This window comes from Phytophthora ramorum, assembly GCF_020800215.1.
Source record: "Phytophthora ramorum isolate Pr-102 chromosome Unknown Phyram_PR-102_s0011, whole genome shotgun sequence".
NCBI classification, from domain to species: Eukaryota; Oomycota; class Peronosporomycetes; order Peronosporales; family Peronosporaceae; genus Phytophthora; species Phytophthora ramorum.
Genome location: NW_027150657.1, coordinates 808,412 through 827,384, shown reverse-complemented (window position 1 = coordinate 827,384; position 18,973 = coordinate 808,412). Strand labels below are relative to the sequence as shown.

At 57.5% G+C, this 18,973-nt stretch overlaps 7 protein-coding genes across 7 annotated transcripts; 5 read left to right on the top strand and 2 right to left on the bottom strand.

The window, feature by feature from the left end:
* KRP23_11090 (uncharacterized protein) lies at window positions 1–3,035 on the top strand (the record flags this gene model as incomplete). The annotated part of the gene is made up of 3 exons (XM_067881608.1): window positions 1–75; window positions 153–318; window positions 397–3,035. 3 exons carry the CDS (start codon window positions 1–3, stop codon window positions 3,033–3,035), a joined length of 2,880 nt encoding a protein of 959 aa, XP_067740901.1.
* Window positions 3,036–4,805: 1,770 nt separating this feature from the next.
* On the bottom strand, window positions 4,806–5,409 carry KRP23_11089 (23S rRNA (guanosine-2'-O-)-methyltransferase RlmB; the record flags this gene model as incomplete). Its single annotated transcript, XM_067881606.1, has 2 exons — window positions 4,806–4,982; window positions 5,062–5,409. The coding sequence occupies 2 exons, from the start codon at window positions 5,407–5,409 to the stop codon at window positions 4,806–4,808; spliced, it is 525 nt and encodes a 174-aa protein (XP_067740900.1).
* Window positions 5,410–5,575: 166 nt separating this feature from the next.
* KRP23_11088 (D-arabitol-phosphate dehydrogenase) lies at window positions 5,576–7,774 on the top strand (the record flags this gene model as incomplete). Its single annotated transcript, XM_067881605.1, has 1 exon — window positions 5,576–7,774. The coding sequence occupies one exon, from the start codon at window positions 5,576–5,578 to the stop codon at window positions 7,772–7,774; it is 2,199 nt and encodes a 732-aa protein (XP_067740899.1).
* Window positions 7,775–12,072: 4,298 nt separating this feature from the next.
* Window positions 12,073–13,181, top strand: KRP23_11087 (uncharacterized protein; the record flags this gene model as incomplete). The annotated part of the gene is made up of 2 exons (XM_067881604.1): window positions 12,073–12,143; window positions 12,218–13,181. 2 exons carry the CDS (start codon window positions 12,073–12,075, stop codon window positions 13,179–13,181), a joined length of 1,035 nt encoding a protein of 344 aa, XP_067740898.1.
* Window positions 13,182–14,350: 1,169 nt separating this feature from the next.
* On the top strand, window positions 14,351–15,760 carry KRP23_11086 (uncharacterized protein; the record flags this gene model as incomplete). Its single annotated transcript, XM_067881603.1, has 1 exon — window positions 14,351–15,760. The coding sequence occupies one exon, from the start codon at window positions 14,351–14,353 to the stop codon at window positions 15,758–15,760; it is 1,410 nt and encodes a 469-aa protein (XP_067740897.1).
* Window positions 15,761–16,056: 296 nt separating this feature from the next.
* On the bottom strand, window positions 16,057–17,171 carry KRP23_11085 (Endoglucanase; the record flags this gene model as incomplete). The annotated part of the gene is made up of 2 exons (XM_067881602.1): window positions 16,057–16,368; window positions 16,428–17,171. 2 exons carry the CDS (start codon window positions 17,169–17,171, stop codon window positions 16,057–16,059), a joined length of 1,056 nt encoding a protein of 351 aa, XP_067740896.1.
* Window positions 17,172–17,375: 204 nt separating this feature from the next.
* KRP23_11084 (ATP-dependent RNA helicase dbp5) lies at window positions 17,376–18,916 on the top strand (the record flags this gene model as incomplete). Its single annotated transcript, XM_067881601.1, has 3 exons — window positions 17,376–17,614; window positions 17,681–17,770; window positions 17,857–18,916. The coding sequence occupies 3 exons, from the start codon at window positions 17,376–17,378 to the stop codon at window positions 18,914–18,916; spliced, it is 1,389 nt and encodes a 462-aa protein (XP_067740895.1).
* Window positions 18,917–18,973: the final 57 nt, after the last annotated feature.

The window sequence follows — 18,973 nt, the reverse complement described above, 5'->3', positions numbered from 1 at the left end:
ATGTTCACGCCGATCCAGGGTCCAAGCTTCGCCTCCAACACACGCGCCGTCTGCATCGGCAGCGGCCGCTTCATGGTACGCAAAACGCCAATGCAAATGCAACAAAACTCGAGAGAAGTGCTGACATTTGTGCCAATTGTCGTGATCATCAGCGTGCAGTGCTGGTTCCAGTGTTCCGGGCGCTTGACTCCGGTGTTGTGGTGGCCCAGACGCGTGGCACAAGTTTTGCAACGGCTTGTGCCAACGCCAAGGGCAAGTACGAGGTAGATACCATCGATTCCGAGGGCCACGTGGACACTGCCGTCTTGGAGCTGGAAGGTCCGTGGAAATGTGGTGTTTGCAATTGATACGGGCCTGAAGCTGATTGTGCGGGATCTTGTGCGTTGAAATGTGCAGCGGTGGGCTCTTTGGGGGTTGCTGAAGGCCGCGTGGCGTTCCTGGAGCTCCCGGCCAAGCTGCCGCAGCTGAAGTACATCGGCTTCGGCGTCACGGAAGCGGGACTGCAGTCGGGCACGCAGGTCATCAAAGACCTGGCAGAGTTCTTGCAGTGTGCGTTCAAGGCTATTCCGGACAATGAGCTGTCCATCATCAACACGGACAACTTCCCGAACAACGGCGACCACATCAAGAAGTTGGTGCTCGAGCTGGAGTGGGTCAAGGGAGACGACTCTGCGGCGTTCCGCGCGTACTTGGATGCCAAGGTGCACTTCCACAACACCATGGTGGACCGCATCACGAACCACCGCGCAGGAGACTCGCTGGTGCCGCTCACGGAGCCGCTGCCGGCCAAGGCTCTCGCCATCGAGGACTTGCGTGGGGCGCTGGATGCTGAGAGCTTCCGTAAACTCCCTGGTGTGCACGTGCGCACCAACAAGTCGGAGATCGCAAAGGACTACCTGCTCAAGTTCTCCCTGGGCAACGCGGTGAACTCGGCGATGGTGCATCTGCTGGCACTTTCGCGACAGCGGACGGCAAACCAGTTCCAGAAGTTCCCCATCATTGGCGAGTACCTGGACGCGCTCTTTGAGAATGACATTCTGCCTGCGCTGGTTGCTGGTGACGTGGCCGAAGCGGAAGCTCGCAGCTTTTACGCCGAGTGGCTTGTGCGCATGAAGCACCCGCACTTCGGCCTGGACAACTTCTGGGTCTCCCAGAACGCGCTCTTGCGCCTTTATGTGCGTCTCCTGAACTCGGTGAACACCAACATCGCTCGTGACGAGAACTACCGTCCGAGCAAATTCATGGCGTTCGCTGCTGCTGTCACGCTACGCTACCTGACGCCGTCGCAGGCGGACTCGAAGCGCGATGCATCGACGCTTTTTGTTGGCCAAATGGACAGCATTCAGAGTGGCGCGCCGATCTTTTCCTTGACGGAGAAGACGTGGAGCTATGATACGGGTCTTACGGCGAATGTGTCGACGGGCAAATACGAGTTCGATGATGGTGAAAATGGCCGGGTGTCCCGCCTGCTCTGGCGAGCAAGTCAGCAGGTGCTAGAGGCCAGCAAGAGCAGCAGCCACGACTTCCCCAAGTCTGCCCAGGCCGAGTCTTCCTCCGAGGTCTCCACCGGTGTGGGCGTGGCAGTTGCCAGCGTGCTCAGCTCCGTCAAGGGCTTTGACCTCACCAACGACGCGTACGCATCCTTCGCTGCCGACGTGGCAGCGCTCTACCAGCGTCTTGTCTCGGGCAAACAGACTGCGCTCGAAACGCTGGCAGACGTGCTGCGCAACCACCAGACCACCGAGTTCCTGGCCACCAAAGAAGAGGTGGCGACTTTCGTCCGCGAGGCCGTCGCCAGCGTGCAGATTATCGACGTGCACACGCACCTGTTCCCTCCGAGTCACGGCAAACTCATGCTCTGGGGAGTCGACGAGCTGCTGACCTACCACTACCTCGTGGCCGAGTTCCTGCAGACGGCGCCCATGCAGGTGGAGGAGTTCAACTCGTACTCGAAGGAGGCGCAGGCCGGTCTCATCTGGCAGCACCTGTTCGTGGACCGCTCGCCCGTGTCGGAGGCGTGTCGCGGTGTGCTGACGACGCTGCACTTGCTGGGCCTGGACGAGTTGGTGGCGAAGCGCGACCTGCGCGCCATCCAGGAGTGGTTCAAGCAGCAGGACCCCGAGGAGTACGTGGACACGGTGTTCCGCCTGTCGGGTCTCAAGTACGCCGTGATGACGAACATCCCGTTTGAGCCGGAGGAGGCGCGCCACTGGCTGGGCGACCCGGCCACGAACACGCCGCCGCCCGCGTGGTCGCGCAAGTACTTCCGCTCTGCGCTGCGCGTGGACCAGATCTTGCTGGGCGACTGGGCGTCCATCGGCCCGACGCTGGACGTGTTCAAGCTGCCGCACACGCTGGCGGGCGTGCGCACGCTGCTGGAGAAGTGGATCGACATCATGAAGCCCGAGTACTTCATGTCTAGCGTGCCGATTTCGTTCGAGTACCCGGAGGAGAACGCCCCCGCGTCCGGCGCGAACGAGCTGCCGAACGGTGCGGAGCTGCTGCTGCAGGTGCTTCTGCCTCTGGCCGAGGAGCAGAAGCTGCCGATCGCGCTCAAGTTCGACAGCGTGCGTCCCATCAACGCTCGTCTGGGCGTGGCGGGCGACGGCGTGAAGCCCACCAACGTGGACATCCTGATCAAGCTGTGCCGCAACTTCCCCAAGGTGAAGTTCCTGGCCACGTTCCTGTCGCGCGTGAACCAGCACGAGGTGACGGTGACGGCCAACAAGTTCCGCAACCTGCACCTGTACGGCTGCTGGTGGTACTGCAACAACCCGTCGATCATCGAGGAGCTCACGCGCATGCGCATCGAGATCCTGGGCACGGCCTTCACGAGCCAGCACTCGGACGCGCGCGTGCTGGACCAGCTCATCTACAAGTGGAGTCACTCGCGCGATGTGATCGGCGAGGTGCTGGTGGACATGTACGACAAGATGTTCGCGACGGGCTGGAAGGTGTCCAAGAGCGACATCCAGCGCGACGTGCAGCGGTTGTTCGGCCTGAGCTACGAGGAGTACATGGCCAAGGACATGTAGGTGAGAATGCAGAGAGGACGAGGCTGCAAACGTAAATGTCTGGCTTAACTGAATGGGATCGTGTTTGATACGAGTATTGGTTACCTAGCTCAGCTACGTCGGCATCGCTCGAGCTCATTGAACGGCGTCCTATGACGAGGATCAAAGACGTACGCGTGTCTTCTACATGCATCTCCTCCATTCGCCTACCGTCTCTAGTCTCTCTCGAATATCCTTTGCGGGCTGCACTCGATGTCTGTTGACACGCGCACCGAGAAAGCGTCAGGTTAGCGCTAAATCTCGCATCCCCATCGGTGTTGAAGTATTCGCTTTCAACCGTGATATTCCCAGCCTCTGAGTCGCTGCACAGAGCAGTTGGGTAGACGGCAAGCATCACGGTGTTGTCCTCGGCTCGTGACCCCGAAGTACATCGAAGATGAAACACAGACACACCTCATCGACTTGTGTAATTTGCCTCGTTGTACACCTTCTGCAGGCAATGGAAATGAACGCTAGCAGAGGAGGTGGCCAAAGTTTGCATTGTAGTCGCGGAGGATACGAGTAGCAACGCGGTGAAGGGTGCGCTCAGTGGGGGATGAAAAGAGCAGCATTGAATCTGACAGAAGCTGCAGTCGTCACCAGCTATTAGTCGTTCGTCTAACCTCGGCTGTCGATGATGATTGAATGGTGAGGCAATTTACTATCCATCGCGTTGTGGAAGTGCGTCTCAGGGTTTTCTATCAACCATCGACAAAGCGACTAAGGTCTGCAGCTCTCCGATCTCTCAAAGTACTCCTAACGTTACTACTTGCTCATTCTGCAAGTCTCCAGCAACCAAGCAAGTCGTTGACCGTTCAAACCTCCCATCTACGAAACAACTGCAAGCATGAAGATCACCAAGACATTGGCTTTCGGTGTGGGTGCCTGCGTGGTGGCAGCAATCGGCCAAGCTGTCGTGAAAGCTGACGACCCAACGCCGGGATCGACCGAAACCACGACTGTCGAAAGTAGCAGTGGAGCTGCTGATGTCCAGGAGGGCTACGAGCACAAGGAGCACAAGGAGCACCACGGAAAGAGAGACGAGGACTGCGACGATCACGATCACGATCGGAAGCATGGCGATGACTACGGCAATGACTACGGCGATGACTTACTCTGGCGGCTACGGTGGATGGTACCCGGGCTATGGCAACGACTATAACGTGTACGGCTACGGGGACCACGACGGCTACGGGAACTACGACAGCTACGGCTATGGTGGAGGCTTCTACGGCTACGACCCCAGCTCCTACGACGATGCCTACGGGTACGGGTATGGTCAGCCCTACAGCTACGGCTACGGCGACAACTATGGCTATGGTTTCGGCAATCCCTACGTCTACGGTGACAGCTACAGCTATGGCTACGGCCACGATGATTGCAAGAAGCGTCACCACGGCAACAAGTATTATGGCAATTACTTCGGCTACTGAGTCTTGGTGGTGTGTGCGGAAGCAACTGTTGTAGGATGCAACGGGGTGTAGTGTAAATCCACCAATAGTTCAATGTGAGCGTAAACGTTGAGGGCTCGGTGGCTGTCGCTGAAAAATCAAATATTGTACTTGTTGTATTCCAGATTCGGCCGACGGCCAGCTAAAGCTAGTCCTCATGGGATTCATTGCTGGTGGCGGCTTTAATCTTCACTTCTTGGTTCGCGCAACACACAACCAACCGCGGAATAACGTCAGCAACATTGCATCATTGCCAGCAACTACCTCTCTGCACCACCAACACCTTCCGCTAACCTAACGTTTACTCCACAGTCTCCGACGTCTTCTTTGCAATCGGTAGCTTGGCCCACAACGAGAAGCTCTGCAGGATGATCGATGCAGCCACCGTCACGTTGAGCGAGGCCGTGCCCCCTCCGTACTGCGGAATGTACACAAAGTCGTCGCAGATTGCCACTTGCGCCGAGTTCATGCCGCTTCCCTGCCACACCAAGCACCAAAAACGTCCCACTGCCATTAGTCAATGACTCACCACCAATGCACTCTCCCGCCAGTCGCACCTCGTTGCCCATGATGAAGGCCGTGTCGCCGCGGAACGGGTGGTCAGCAATGCTCTTGGCGTCCTCCATGATCTCCACGCCCACAATGCGAATGCCTCGCTCCTGACAAAGCGCTCTGCAGTCCTTGAGCGTGGCCACGCGCGTGACTCGGCAGCCCAGAGACGCCACAAACGGTTCCTGCTCCTGCAGGTCGAACTTCTTTTGGCCCACGACGAACACTTCCTTGACGCCGAACGCCGAGGCGCTCACCAGCATGTTCTTGATGTTCTTGTTCTTCTGCACATTGTTCAGGATCAAGAAGTGGCGCGGTACGGCGGCGGCAGCAGCTTCATCCGTCACCATGGCCATCAACCGGGTGCAAAATGCTATACCTGCGTTCTCGCTTGAAACGACATGTATGCTATTCGCAAGGTTCAGACGTACCGCCGACGCGGTACCCTGAGATGGCTACATCCGTGACCGTTAAAGTGCACAAGAAAAATCAGACAGACTGCAAGATCCCCAAGAGGACGCAATGGCGATGGCGTCGCCTATAGCCAGCGGCAGCTCCAGCGGCAGCGTTGCCAGCAGTACCGCTTCGCCTCTGGACTTCTCCATAGACGCAGGCCTCAAGAAGCGCAAGCTCGCGCCGGTCGGGACGGCCGCGCTGCAGACCACGCGCAAGCGGCGCTCGATCCTGAACGAGGACGTGGACGACGAGGACATGGAGGACGCGGCCTGGGCCATGCGCGCGCCCAGCAAACAGATGAGCATCGCCAACCTCATCAGCTCGCCGCCGACGCCCACCACCAGCGACGACAGCTTCTGGGCGGCCACGTCGGCGCTCGCGGACGTGACCATCAAGCCCGAGAAGGTGGAGCTGGACGTGGACATGGCTCCAGTGCTGCAGAAGCCGCAGACGGTCGTGTCGTCGGCGAACATTCCTGCAGCGTTCCTGGCCACGCAAGCATTTGCGAGTCCGAGAGACTTTTTTGTGGCGCCGGTGGTAGCAGCTACGAGTCCCGTAGGGACAAAAGACTCAGGTGCAACTTCTGCAACGGAGAAAGCCCATGTGATCTGCACGCTGTGCCGAGTGACCATGGGCAACAGGGTCTACAGCCTCAAGAGACACTTGTTCCGCCACCACCCACAGGTTTTCCGGGTTGACAGCCCCGTGCGCAGCAAGAAGGCGGACTCGCCACCGTCAATGAAACTTCAGGCCATGAAGAACGACCCAGAGATCGCGAGCTGGAGCAGTAGAGGCCATCCGGTGGTGCAGCTCAAAGACACATACGGTTCATCTGGCGGCGCCATGAAGCGCTGCAAGACGCCGGAGGCACCTGTGGACTACATGGCTGCACCCGTTCAGACGGACTCGAAGCGCAACGAGGCGTTCGTGGGATGGCTGCGCTCAGATGTGATCCCGATGAAGGCTTTGCAGAGTGAGCTGTTCCGAGAGTTTCTCGCGCTCGTGAACCCGCAGTTCAGAATGCCGCAGGTGGTCGTGCAACCCCAGCAGCTGCACAAGTTGAGCATGTTGGGGTCAAATCGTGGGAAAGCCGATAATACGACAACCAGTCGTTCCATTGATTTGAGTGCCGTTGGGCCTGGTACAGCAAGGCCGCGATTTATGAGGGCTCTGTGTTTGCAAGGCAATGGGCTGGCGCCGCAGCTGGTCAATGACCTCGTTGTCCCAACCCCAGCGCCTCATGAAGCACTGATCGAGGTGTTGCGAGCAGGTATATGCGGGACGGACTTGCAGATGATCGACAATTACAAGCCGGGCTTCAAGGGTGCGCTGGGCCACGAGTTTGTGGGTATCGTTCGGGAGCTTGGAGCACAATGTGCGAACGACATGCAGACACAGCGTACTTGGATAGGTAAGCGCGTCGTGGGGGAGATTAATATCCCTTGCGATGCGCTGAGCTGTGCGACGTGTGCGCGCTGCAGCTTGAAGCGTGGCCATAACGGCGATGCATTGTCTCGGGAGGAGATCATGCGTCGCAATCACTGTCCTAACCGGTCTTGTCTCGGCATCGTGCAGAAAGATGGCGCCTTTGCAGAGTACATTACGCTGCCACTCGCGAACCTATATGAGGTTCCAGACGGAGTGGTGGACTCACACGCGGTGTTTGCCGAGCCTCTAGCAGCTGCGTGTCGTATTCTCGAGCAGCAGGTAATCGAGCCAACGGATAACGTCGTCGTTCTTGGAGATGGCAAGCTCGGTCTCATGGTGGCTGAGGTGTTACACGCCACGGGAGCTGCCAAGACAGTCACGCTTGTGGGAAAGCACCGCGAGAAGCTGGCGTTGGCCAAGCATTTTGTGAACACCGTCTACACACTGAACAGCGGCGAGGATGCCGAGATGGCAGCGCTCGCAGATCAGATCGTTAACGAGGGCACACCACCGTTTGATGTGTGCGTCGAGAGCACAGGAACTCCCGGCGGCATCGCGCTGGCGTTGAAATTGGTGCGCGAAAGAGGAACTATAGTAATGAAGTCGACGTGTTCGGCGAAGCGATCGTCAGTGGACGTTCGGGCGGTGCAGAGCAAGCGACTACGCGTGGTGGGCTCCCGATGTGGGCCTATTCCATGGGCGCTGCAATTACTACGGGACCACAAGATCGACGTGCAGAAGTATATTCATGGTGTGTACCCGCTGGAGCGAGCCGAGGCAGCATTGGCTCACGCAGCGCAGCGAGGAACACTCAAAATCCAGCTCGTCATCAGGTGACGGACTAATCGACCAACAAAACGAGCAGGTGTTGCAGCGCAGATGAACGAAAGCAGCGCGCGACTGAATGGAGAACAAACAGCCACGAAGAAGTACATTCCACACGAATGAAGTGTGGCAATGTGGTGGCCAGAATACATTAGTAAATTTGTGCCGTGCGTTAAGACCTCCAAGTGAAATTCCTCAGCGTCTGCAGCCGAGGCAAGCGGCGGCCCGTCGTGGTCTTGCAAGACCGATGGTGAGACTCAGAGCATGCACCGTTTGCCGCTGACCAAGAAGTTTCTCGAGGAAGGTTCCCAAACTATGGACGGAGACTGCGACGAATCGAGTCGATCACCGATCAGTGCTTGGCCAAGAAGAGCCAAAATTTGCCTGCCCAATATGCAAGGCAAAAAAAGCGATCGAATTGCAGTGTGCTCACTACACGTCTGCCGACTGGACGACGAGCAAGATCGTTCTTGTTCTGTTTTTCGGTGAGCTTACGACACTCTTGGTGAGGCAAAATTCACATCCAGTGGAAAACAGACCTTATCGTTCAGACATTTTGGCATTCGACGTTAATTTACACATAGGACCGGTGTGAAACAGAACTATGTGCTGGTACAGGGCGAGGACCGCAATGCGAATGCATTGCTTAATGAGAAGCAATACCACCTCTCGATCAAACCGAATGATTCCAATCAACAATTTATTTTTCGGCGATATCACCTGCGCTTACGCTCACATTGAACTATTGGTGGGTTTACACTACACTTCATTGCATCCTACAACACTTGCTTCCGCACACTCAGTAGCCGAAGTAATTGCCATAGTACTTGTTGCCGTGGTGACGCTTCTTGCAATCATCGTGGCCGTAGCCATAGCTGTAGCTGTCACCATAGACGTAGGGATTGCCGAAACCATAGCCATAGTTGTCGCCGTAGCCGTAGCCGTAGCTGTAGGGCTGACCATACCCGTACCCGTAGGCATAGTCGTAGGAGCTGGGGTCGTAGCCGTAGTAGCCTCCACCATAGCCGTAGCTGTCGTAGTTCCCGTAGCCGTCGTGGTCCCCGTAGCCGTACACGTTATAGTCGTTGCCATAGCCCGGGTACCATCCACCGTAGCCGCCGGAGTAGTCGTTGCCGTAGTCATTGCCGTAGTCATCGCCATGCTTCCGATCGTGATCGTGATCGTCGCAGTCCTCGTCTCTCTTTCCGTGGTGCTCCTTGTGCTCCTTGTGCTCGTAGCCCTCGTGGACATCAGCAGCTCCACTGCTACTTTCGACAGTCGTGGTTCCGGTCGATGCCGGCGTTGGGTCGTCCGCTTTCACAATAGCTTGGCCGATTGCTGCCACCACGCAGGCACCCACACCGAAAGCCAATGTCTTGGTGATCTTCATGCTTGCAGTTGTTTCGTAGATGAGAGGTTTGAACGGTGAACGACTTGCTTGGTTGCTGGAGACTTGCAGAATGAGCAAGTAGTAACGTTAGGAGTACTTTGAGAGATCGGAGAGCTGCAGACCTTAGTCGCTTTGTCGATGGTTGATAGAAAACCCTGAGACGCACTCTCAAAGGCTTCCCAGTAAGTCAACCTCTTTCAACCAACAAGTCTTTAATCCTCCGCACAATGACTAATGCCTGGTGACAGGGGTAAATTCACAACGTAGCCCGGCACGAGGTCATCGAAACTTGACCAAATTAGCGCTCATGTTTCATGCTTTCGAGAGATCGGAATCCACCATTGCGGCCTCTCCACAAAATCGATTCTTCGAGCACTGAGGGCGTTTCCACATCCAGGGTAACCGATCATCTGCACCATTATCGCTGCCGACGCTGGTAGCGTCGCGTCCTCTTTTGACTGCGGCAGATGAGCTGAAAATCTTGATTCACTCACAAAATTTACAGCGCGCAAATCTTTGCGGCTGTAGGATCGAGTGTGAACCCTTTGGGTCGAGCCCTGCCATTGCAGCATTGGCACCCTCGCAGCCGCCTACAAGTTCGAGGGAATCGTCGTGTCCTCATTCAAGTAATTGCCCAGACAGAAGCAATGGAGTTCTCCCAGCTGTATCAGTTTGTCGGGCCGCCCATGACTCGAGGGCCTCCACCGCTGCCCCTGGCATTGATTCCGCGGTCATCGTTCCTATCGATGACTTCACCAATTCGAGCACCCCCAACAAGCCCGTTTCCTCCACCACTACCGTTGCCGCCTGCCTCGCGCTCCAAGAAGTACATCCAGCGCCTCAAGCCGCATCACAATCTCAAGCCAAAATACAACGGATTGCCCAGGCACTCCAAGCTCACCTGCGCCCAGCCGCCATTGCGAGCACCATCAAACATTCGAACGCAGCTCCCGCCGCTCCTACCAGAAACGATTTTAACGCGCACAGTGCCGCCGGAAACGATGTTGCCAATAGTTCGAGGCGGCCAAGATAACGCAGACTTCGATTGGAGCACTGACAATTACGTTGCTGGCGTTGGCACTTCGGCAAGATTGAGCGGAGAGTACGATCAAGAGAAGCTCCAATATGACGAAGTTGCCAACCTCAAGCGTCCCGATGCGCGAGTAAAGATGTCGGAGATCGAATATGAGTATCGAGCATCCCAATCGGATCCCTTGAGCGGCACTGCGGCGGACGAAGATATGTATGGAGAACCGCCGTCAATCTGGGCCACCGTGTTGGAAATATGCCCACACTTTTTCGCTCTGGACACTGGCGGCAACGCTGTTGCGTAGTGGCTACGGTTGAAACGGCTCAACACGGCGAAAAATATATTAATATATAGACTAGATTGTACATCGTTGAGTACACCTTGCTTTCCTTGCAGCAGCGACACCACATTGCTCTCAATCGAGGCGAACTGAAACCTCTTTGCGTATATTAGCCACTCGCAGCATAGCGAAAGCAAACGAGGCCGAAGCCGCTTGTCGAGCGTCTCGATTCGAGACTTCATCTGCAGCGGCTCGGAGAAGTCACAGACGATGACTCCCAGTGCCTCCGTTGCAGTGGTCAGACCGCGTTTTGTCAATCGCGCGGGGCGTTCAGCAGGCGACACATTTGTGGCGATCTTGCACCGCCGCACCGAAACACTTCAACTTGGGCGAGACTCGCTCGTTTGGAGGAGTGCTGGCACAGTCATGGCAAAGCAGTTAAAGCAGAGCAACAGCGCAGCAACTCGCCGCGTGTCGAGGACAGTGCCCGTGCGTCCTGCCTTCGGCGCTGCGTTGCCGTGCGTGGCGGATGGTGAGGACTTCAAGCATCGGATCGTCGAGACATGCTCGTTGCACTGTTTGCCGCGCAATATTCGACAAGAAGTTTCTGAAAAGATGGAAGCTCGGGGTGACGCGCGCGCATCTGACCATTTCAATTCCTTTTTTAACGAGCCTGGAGCATGCCTTCGCCTGCCAAAGTTACTTAAGCTTACGGCAACGCAGGCGTTGGGCTTCCACTGTCGCAGTAATCGCAGCGTACTGACTCACCTCCCCACTGCGCAGGATGCTGTGCAGCAGACTCCGCCGCAAGCAAATCGTTGCGGCTGTTGGGGATCAGTTGCGCCGACGGCGGCATGTTAGCACGGGGGCAAAGACGAGAGGGGGGGGAAGGACGGCAGCCGCGTCAAGACTCTTGACTCAAGAGCAGTCTGCGCGGCAGAGGCCGGGCGCGGCCCCGGAGCCCGAGCCAAGCCAGGCCTGGAGCGATTTGGGATTTTTGGCAAGTTAGCCATCTGGTCCGTCGCTGTTCACAAAGATGTGTGGCTCCAAGGCTGTTACCGGGTCTTTGTAACGAATGGTCATACAAACAGCAAGTGTAAAGTAGGTACCGCTCAAGATCGCGTATCTTTCGGATTCTCGTCATACATTGGACCTCCGAACGTTCGCGCGTCCTGCGCCCGAGTCAGCAGCAAGTCTCGGCTAGCTTCCCGCCATTGCCTTGCTGCGATTGACCTCGGGCGTTCGCTGGCTGTGCAAGCCCCACTGGCCGCGGCGACGGCGATGGCCTCGACACACGCCTGCCACGCGGTCGGCAGGAATAAGCTCGATGCGCGCCCGTCTCCGGCGAACGCGTGCGGCGCACGGTGCAATGGCGCAGACCAGCTGTTTCCCAAGGGATTAACTGAGAGATGATATCGACACTTGGCGCACTCACGCATGGGACAGTCGGCAGCAACGTCGAAGGCGACAGCAGCGATGAAGGGCGACGATGGCGCTGTCGTCGGCGGCCAAGACGCTCGGTGCTACACGTAGGCAAGACAGGCAGAGCGCTGCTGGTGCCGACGACGACAGCAACAGCGGTTTCACAGTGCGGGAGCGAGCGCGCCGAAATGATGGAGCCGTTTGGATGGTTATTCTTCTTGCCTAGAGGCATAGAGCAGGGCCACCGGCCCCAGGATTCGTACGTAGTGCGGTTCGAGCCATTGCGGTTGCATTGTACAGAGTGACATCACTTGATACGGACACCTCGCACAGCGCGGCCGGAGCGATTGCGTCCCGCGTATCGCACCGGGCACTAGAGGTCGCTAAACCCGAGAGTGGTACTCCTGTGCAGACCCGGCACCGAGCTGGAGCTGGTGCACCGTTGCTGGAAGCGTCGGTGCCCCGGGGCACCGCCCCACAGCTGCGCGGTGAAAAATCGCTGCGAGCCCCCCTTCTCGAGCCATTGGTGCCGGTTGCCGCGCTGGACGCTACGCGGCGCGGGGAGCCATTTGCGATTTTGCCTCCAACCGAAACCCCAGTATCTGCCCCACCCGCGATCGACATGGTCACCTCGACGACATACTCGAGCGGCGAGCTGCTGTCGTCCTTCTCGCGGCACCCGACCGGCCTGCTGCAGCCCATGCCGCACCTGGCCATGCAGCCAAGCGCCCCCATGCCCTCCGACCAGACGCAGAAGCGCTCGCCGCTGCTCTGCGGCTACCCGAGCAAGAAGTGCTGGAGCTGGCGCGTGGAGAAGCGCAACGGCGAGCTGCACAAGTTCTGCGAGTACCACCGCCAGAAGGCCAACACGAACCAGCGCCGCATGGAGCAGCGCCGCAAACAGGGCCGCTCCGCGTCGCCGCGCGCCAAGTCCAGCAGCGGCTCGCGTCGCCCGCACAAGGTCGCGGCCGACGTCAAGCGCGAGATCGTGCTCAAGGTCGAGCGCATCCCCAAGGCCATGACGCACCCCAAGGCTGTGGTCGTGACGCCCGCGCTCAACGCCGGCAGCCCGCGCGGCATCGACTGCTTCGCAGTGGGCATGGACGACGCCGCCATGTTCTCGTGGATGGACGCCGAGCTGGACATTGGCATCGGCATGGACGCCGCCGTGGACTACATGATGGTGGACACGCCCGTGATCGACATGGAGCCGTCCGACACGCCCGTGGACCTGTTCGAGGAGGACCTCTTCTTCCTGGAACATTTCATTGACGAGATCTCGCACAGCGCCGTGTAAGGTGCCACGCTGGCACCCACCAGGACGATGACGTCAAGCTGCCACGCCCAGCCCAAATAAGTTAAGGAGTGCGACCACCTACCGCCAATCAGGAGTCGATCGCGGTGTGCATATCCGTATTTTGAAACAAATAGTAGAAGTAGAATGGAGAAAGTTGTAGGAATTGTAAATGCATCGAGTACTATGCCATGCAAGACGAGTAGCCGTATTTATTTAGAGAAAAGACAATGGATTGAGCTTTCGGACATGCAGTTTGTCTCTACGGTCTTGTTGGGCTTGCAGCATTGGCATTCGGTCCAGCGCTGAAGCTTGCCAACGGCTAGCGAGCGTTTCGTGCACCCCGAGAAGGAGCAGACGTGACGTCGGGCCGAGGCCAGCACTGGAGCGTGAGGGTCTTTGATGCAGCCTTGGCCTGCCAAAGGCTACTGCCACTCGGTACGAAAGCCTCGATTGCTCGCGGTGGCTCTTGTCGTCGCCATGCAATATCTGTGCGGTCGCCACGCTTGAGTTATCCCAAATGGCGCTGGCTCGGACGCGATCGGCTACGTTGACCCTGATAATCGACGGTGATCGCACTTCAACTTAGTCCATACAATTGCCAAGGTAATCTTGATGCCTGTCGCTGATCATTCGGCCGGCAGCGCTGTGGCTGGCAACTACCTTCTGTTGCTGTGTCGCAGCTCCGTCCGCTGCCAGGATTCTCTCAACGAAGCCAAGCTCACGTACATCTGCAGTCATCATTCCTGAGGCGCACACATGCCAGACAACACGCTGGTGCTGTGCAGAGCTGATATCCGCGACTCGCGAGCCGTGAGGACATCGGAGCGCAGCCCGAGCCGCAAATACACAAGCAGCATGACGACTTCAGTGTCTGAGCAGCATGTATGACATCCTTTCAAGATCGTTCGCAAGCAAATCCTCAGTTTCCGATTCGACAATCAGCCATCAGCTACGAAGGGGTGAACTCCGTCTTGTAGTATCCTACAGGCCATGCCACCGGTCCCGGATTTTGGAAGCTGGCGCGGGTTGTGACAAGCTACTCGGACGTGCGTCATGGGGTTCACCACGCAAGAGCTCTTCCGCTTGGGGGCTCTTGTGCGTCACTCTACAATTTACCTGATCCGGCACACACACCTCCAGAAATCCACGCGGAATCCAACTCCACAATAATGGAGACCGACAGCTTCCAGAACACGCAGTGGACCACCTGCGGGCGTAAGCTGCTCAAGGACGGACACAACTTCTTCGTGCGCGGCGTCAACTACGCGCCTACGCCCATTGGCAAGCCCGGGAGGCTGGACATGCTGGGCGAGCCCACCATCTTCCTGCGCGACCTGCAGAACTTGCGCCTCATGAACGCCAACGCCGTCAAGACCTACGACTTCTACAGCCACGTGCAGCACCAGGGATTCCTGGACGCCGCCTTCAACCACAACGTGGACCCGGTCTACACTATCTTCTCCATTTGGATCGACCAAGGCATGATGGAGTCGCAGCAGGCCGAGAACAGCCCCGAGTTCCAGCACTTGGTGCACGAGTACTACCTCATGGCCAAGCAAACGGGCGGTCATCCGGGCGTCATGGGTTACTCCATCGGCGGAGAAATGAACAGCATCACCGTCATCCACGACAAGACTTTTTGGAGCAAATTCCAGGCACTTACGAGTGCGGTGCGGCGTGGGCTCAAGGAGAACAACAACGCCCAGAAGATCATCACCACCACGTTCGTGGATGACGGGGGTGCGACCTTCGTGGCCGGCGAGCAGTTCCAAGCCGACGTCGACATGTGGGGCTCCAACGTCTACCAGACGGACTACCCCGGCTCGGTCATCCCCAGGTTCCTCGCTGTGCCTGGTGATAAACCTCTGCTGGTGAGCGAGTACGGCTTCCCGTACGCGTCCGACAAGGGTATCGGTGACACCATGCAGCTGAACTATGTGGCTGATCTGCTGACGCAGCAGGCTCTCGCCATGCAGAACAACTTCCAGCAGACGGACGGACTGAACGAACAGGCCCTCGTGGGCGGCTTCGTGTTCGAGTACAGTGACGAGTGGTGGAAGGCCGGCAACCCGGACGAGCACAACCTGGGCCTCGTCAAGAACGGGCAGTTCCCGCTGGGTTACCTGTCGGAAGAGTACTTTGGCCTCTTCAGTGCCTCACGCGCAACGTCGGATGATCCGAAGATCGATGCGACTGCGTTGCCCAATGTACTGAGCGCTAGACCGACGGTGTCATTTCTGACAAAAATATGGGGCAATGGTTCCCTGACAACGGAAGGAGACTACATTACGGACTGCAAGAGCCATGTTGCGTCGGTGGTAACTCCCAAGAACGTGGTGGTGGATGCCGCAGAGACTGCGTCGCCTTCCTCGCTCGGAGACTTGATGGTGCTGGGTCTGATCGGGGGCGTGGTGTTGTTCCTGTTGGTAGCCATCCGCACGCGCGTGCGCCGTATGAAGTACCAGAAGCTGTCGCCGTCTTCGTCGACTCGCACTGTGTGGGGCTCGCCGCGCTACCAAGCGGCGCCTACAACAGAGTCATCGTTGCTCTCGCATGACATCGACCACCAAGTGGTTTAAACTTTAAGAAGGGTTTTGACGCTTTCGACGACCACCAGTATGTATTAGGAAGAGCCTGGGTGGTGCAGGACTGGCACAAACTTCACTTGCAAAGGCAGCTAGTGATCGCTATGCCAGTCCGTAGGTACAGCTGATAATATAGGACAGCTAAGCCGCAATTTTTGGTGTCGAATAACATGAATCTTGCACAGAACCAATTGGAGAGGCAAAGCTTAGCTGTATCTGCTCGATCAACTGAAGCAATTGACTGTTCAACATAAAAGACAGCGAGCGACGCACGTAGTCATTCTCGCTGTTCAACACGATGAAGCTGGCGGCAAGGGCGTCCCTGCGAAGCGCGACAGCAGCTGAAAGGCTTCGGCGTTCGGTGTTCGCCAGTCTGCACACAGCAAACCGTCCGTGTCACCACCGTTCGGGTTCACGCACCAGTACACCACGCCACTCACGTCGATCTGCTGAGCGTATTTTGCAAACTCCGTTTGCCAGCTCCAGTCCTTGGGATCCGCGTGACGACCTCCCCACTCGCCGATCACGAGCGGGACATCCGACTGCTGCTTCAGGTAGCCGAAGTGGGTATCCCATACACGAGGCATATTGTTCGGGAAGTCCTGGGCATTAAATACGGCTGCCAAGATACAGCAGGGCCGTACGTATGCGGACAATACACCAGTCGCTTATCCACGCTCAACTTCACGGGATATCGCGCCGCCGCCTGCAGGTTTTCTCCCCAGAAGCACGGCATCTCGTGCCCGGCGTCACAGCTCGTTGTTTGCACGCCTTCCACGAAGATCAGCCAACGAGGACACACCGCCAGCACCTTATCCGCGATTCTCATAGCAGCAAGTCTCCAGTCCGTCTTGACGTCTCCCGACCCCCACGTGGCATCTCCATGCGGCTCATTGTTCAGATCCGCACCCAGAACGTTCCACTTCTGCGCGTATCTCGTAGCCAACGTCGTCCACATTTGCACCACCACCGTCTCGGGGCACCCTTGAGTTTCATCATACCACAACGGGGTGATGGCTCCAGCCGGTTGCATCACGTGGGCGTCCAACAGCACCAGCAGCCCGAACCTCTCCAGCTCGTGCACCACGTAGTCCAACACGTCCAAGTAGCGCAACTCGCGTCCTTCGAACACCTTGAGCAGCGCCACTTCATTGCCAATCTTGTAGCGGTCCACCACAATGTTGTGCGCCACTGCAGCCACTGCCAGCGGCACGCGCACGAGGTTGAAGCCGTTCGAGCGCAGCAACTGCGCCACAGTCGCCAGCGTCGTGGAGTCTTCGCCGCCCCAGAGCCCGTGGGGGACACAGATGTCGCTCTCCATGCCGAAGAAGCTCGCGCCTTTGAGGAAGAACCGCTCGCCGTCGAGCCACACGGCCCCGCGCTCAGCTTCGAAGCGCAGCGTCATCTTGATCTGATTATGGCATTGACAAGCACCCCTTGACTTAGTGGCTAGTCATTATTGAGAAGTTACCCAAGAAATCCTGTCGTACCACATGTCGCATGAACTATCAAATAGTATGAGAAATGGAACTGTACTATTTCATAATTTTGAAACGAAAGCTGTTGGCGGAAAAGGGGAGAGGTTGGCTTCATAATTGGGAATTTGACAATGAGCGAGACGGACGCCGCTGCTGTGAAGACGGAGGAGGAGGTCGTGGCCCCCGCCGCCGCCGAGACGCCGGAGAAGACGGAAGACGCGGCCGTGGAGGAGGTCACGCAGTCACTGGAGGAGATCCTGGCGCTGGGCCAGGGCCTGGACGACCAGGACTACAAGGCCGAGCTCGAGGTGCTGCAGAACGACCCCAACTCGAACCTGTACTCGGCCGTCACCTTTGAGGAGCTCGATCTGTGCGTGCAATAGTGCTATTTTACATGAAGTATACTATTTTCTTACAATTGTGTTGGCGTGTGCAGGCCAGATGCGCTGCTTAAGGGCGTGTACAACATGAAGTTCGCCAAGCCGTCCAAGATTCAGTCGGTGGCGCTGCCGCTGATCCTCGCGGAGTATGTGCAATAATAATACATGTGAAGTAGTAGTTTCGTATTGGTACTAACGATATTGATACTCTTCTGTTGTTGCTGCTGTGCAGCCCGCCTGAGAACTTGATCGGACAGGCTCAGAGTGGTAGTGGCAAGACAGCTACTTTCGCGCTGGGGATGCTGTACCGCGTGGACGTGAACCTAAAGTCCCCGCAGGCCGTGTGTGTGGGCCCCACCCGTGAGCTGGTGCGCCAGATTATGGCCGTGGTGAACGCCATGGGCAAGTTCATCGGCGTTGAGACGTTCCTGGCCATCCCCGGCAACGACCTGGCGCGTGGCGAGAGCCTCAAGGCGCAGGTGATTGTGGGCACCCCCGGCAAGGTGGAGGGCATGATCAAGAAGAAGCAGTTGGACACCCGGAACGTCAAAATCTTCGTGCTGGACGAGGCCGACGTCATGGTGGCGGAGGACGGCATGCGCGAGCGCTCGGTGTCGATCAAGCGCCTGATTAAGAACCGTGCGTGCCAGTACCTGCTGTTCTCAGCCACGTACGCCGACGATGTGCGCGACTTTGCCCAGAAGATGGTCCCGGACCACAACATTATCACGGTCAAGAAGGAGAAGCTTACTCTGGACGGTATCAAGCAGTTCTGGATTGACTGCAAGACTCGCGACAACAAGTTCCAGGTGCTGTCGGACATTTTCGCCATCCTGACCATCGGCAAGTGCGTGATCTTCGTGCAGCAGCGTGACACTGCCAAGGAGCTGACGCGCAGTATGCGCGAGAAGGGTCACTCGGTCGGTATTCTTCACGGCGCTGACATGGCGAAGGAGGTGCGCGACCAGGTTATCGACGAGTTCCGTGCCGGCACGACCAACGTGCTCATCACCACAAATGTGCTTGCTCGTGGTATCGATGTTGCTGGTGTGTCGCTTGTCGTGAACTTCGACATCCCGCTCACGCGCGACCGCCGCCCGGACCCGGAGACGTACCTGCACCGTATCGGTCGTACGGGTCGATTCGGCCGCAAGGGCTGCGCTATTAACTTCGTCTACGACAACAAGAGCAAGCAGGACCTGGCCGAGATTGAGGAGTACTATGCGCGTCCTATCACGCAGGCCCCGGCAGACGACATTGAAGAGCTCGAGAAGCTGCTGGCCTGGGAGTAAGCGCAAACTCCTCCTCCCAAGATAACAAGATAACAAGCGAAGCAGAACCAACGTAGA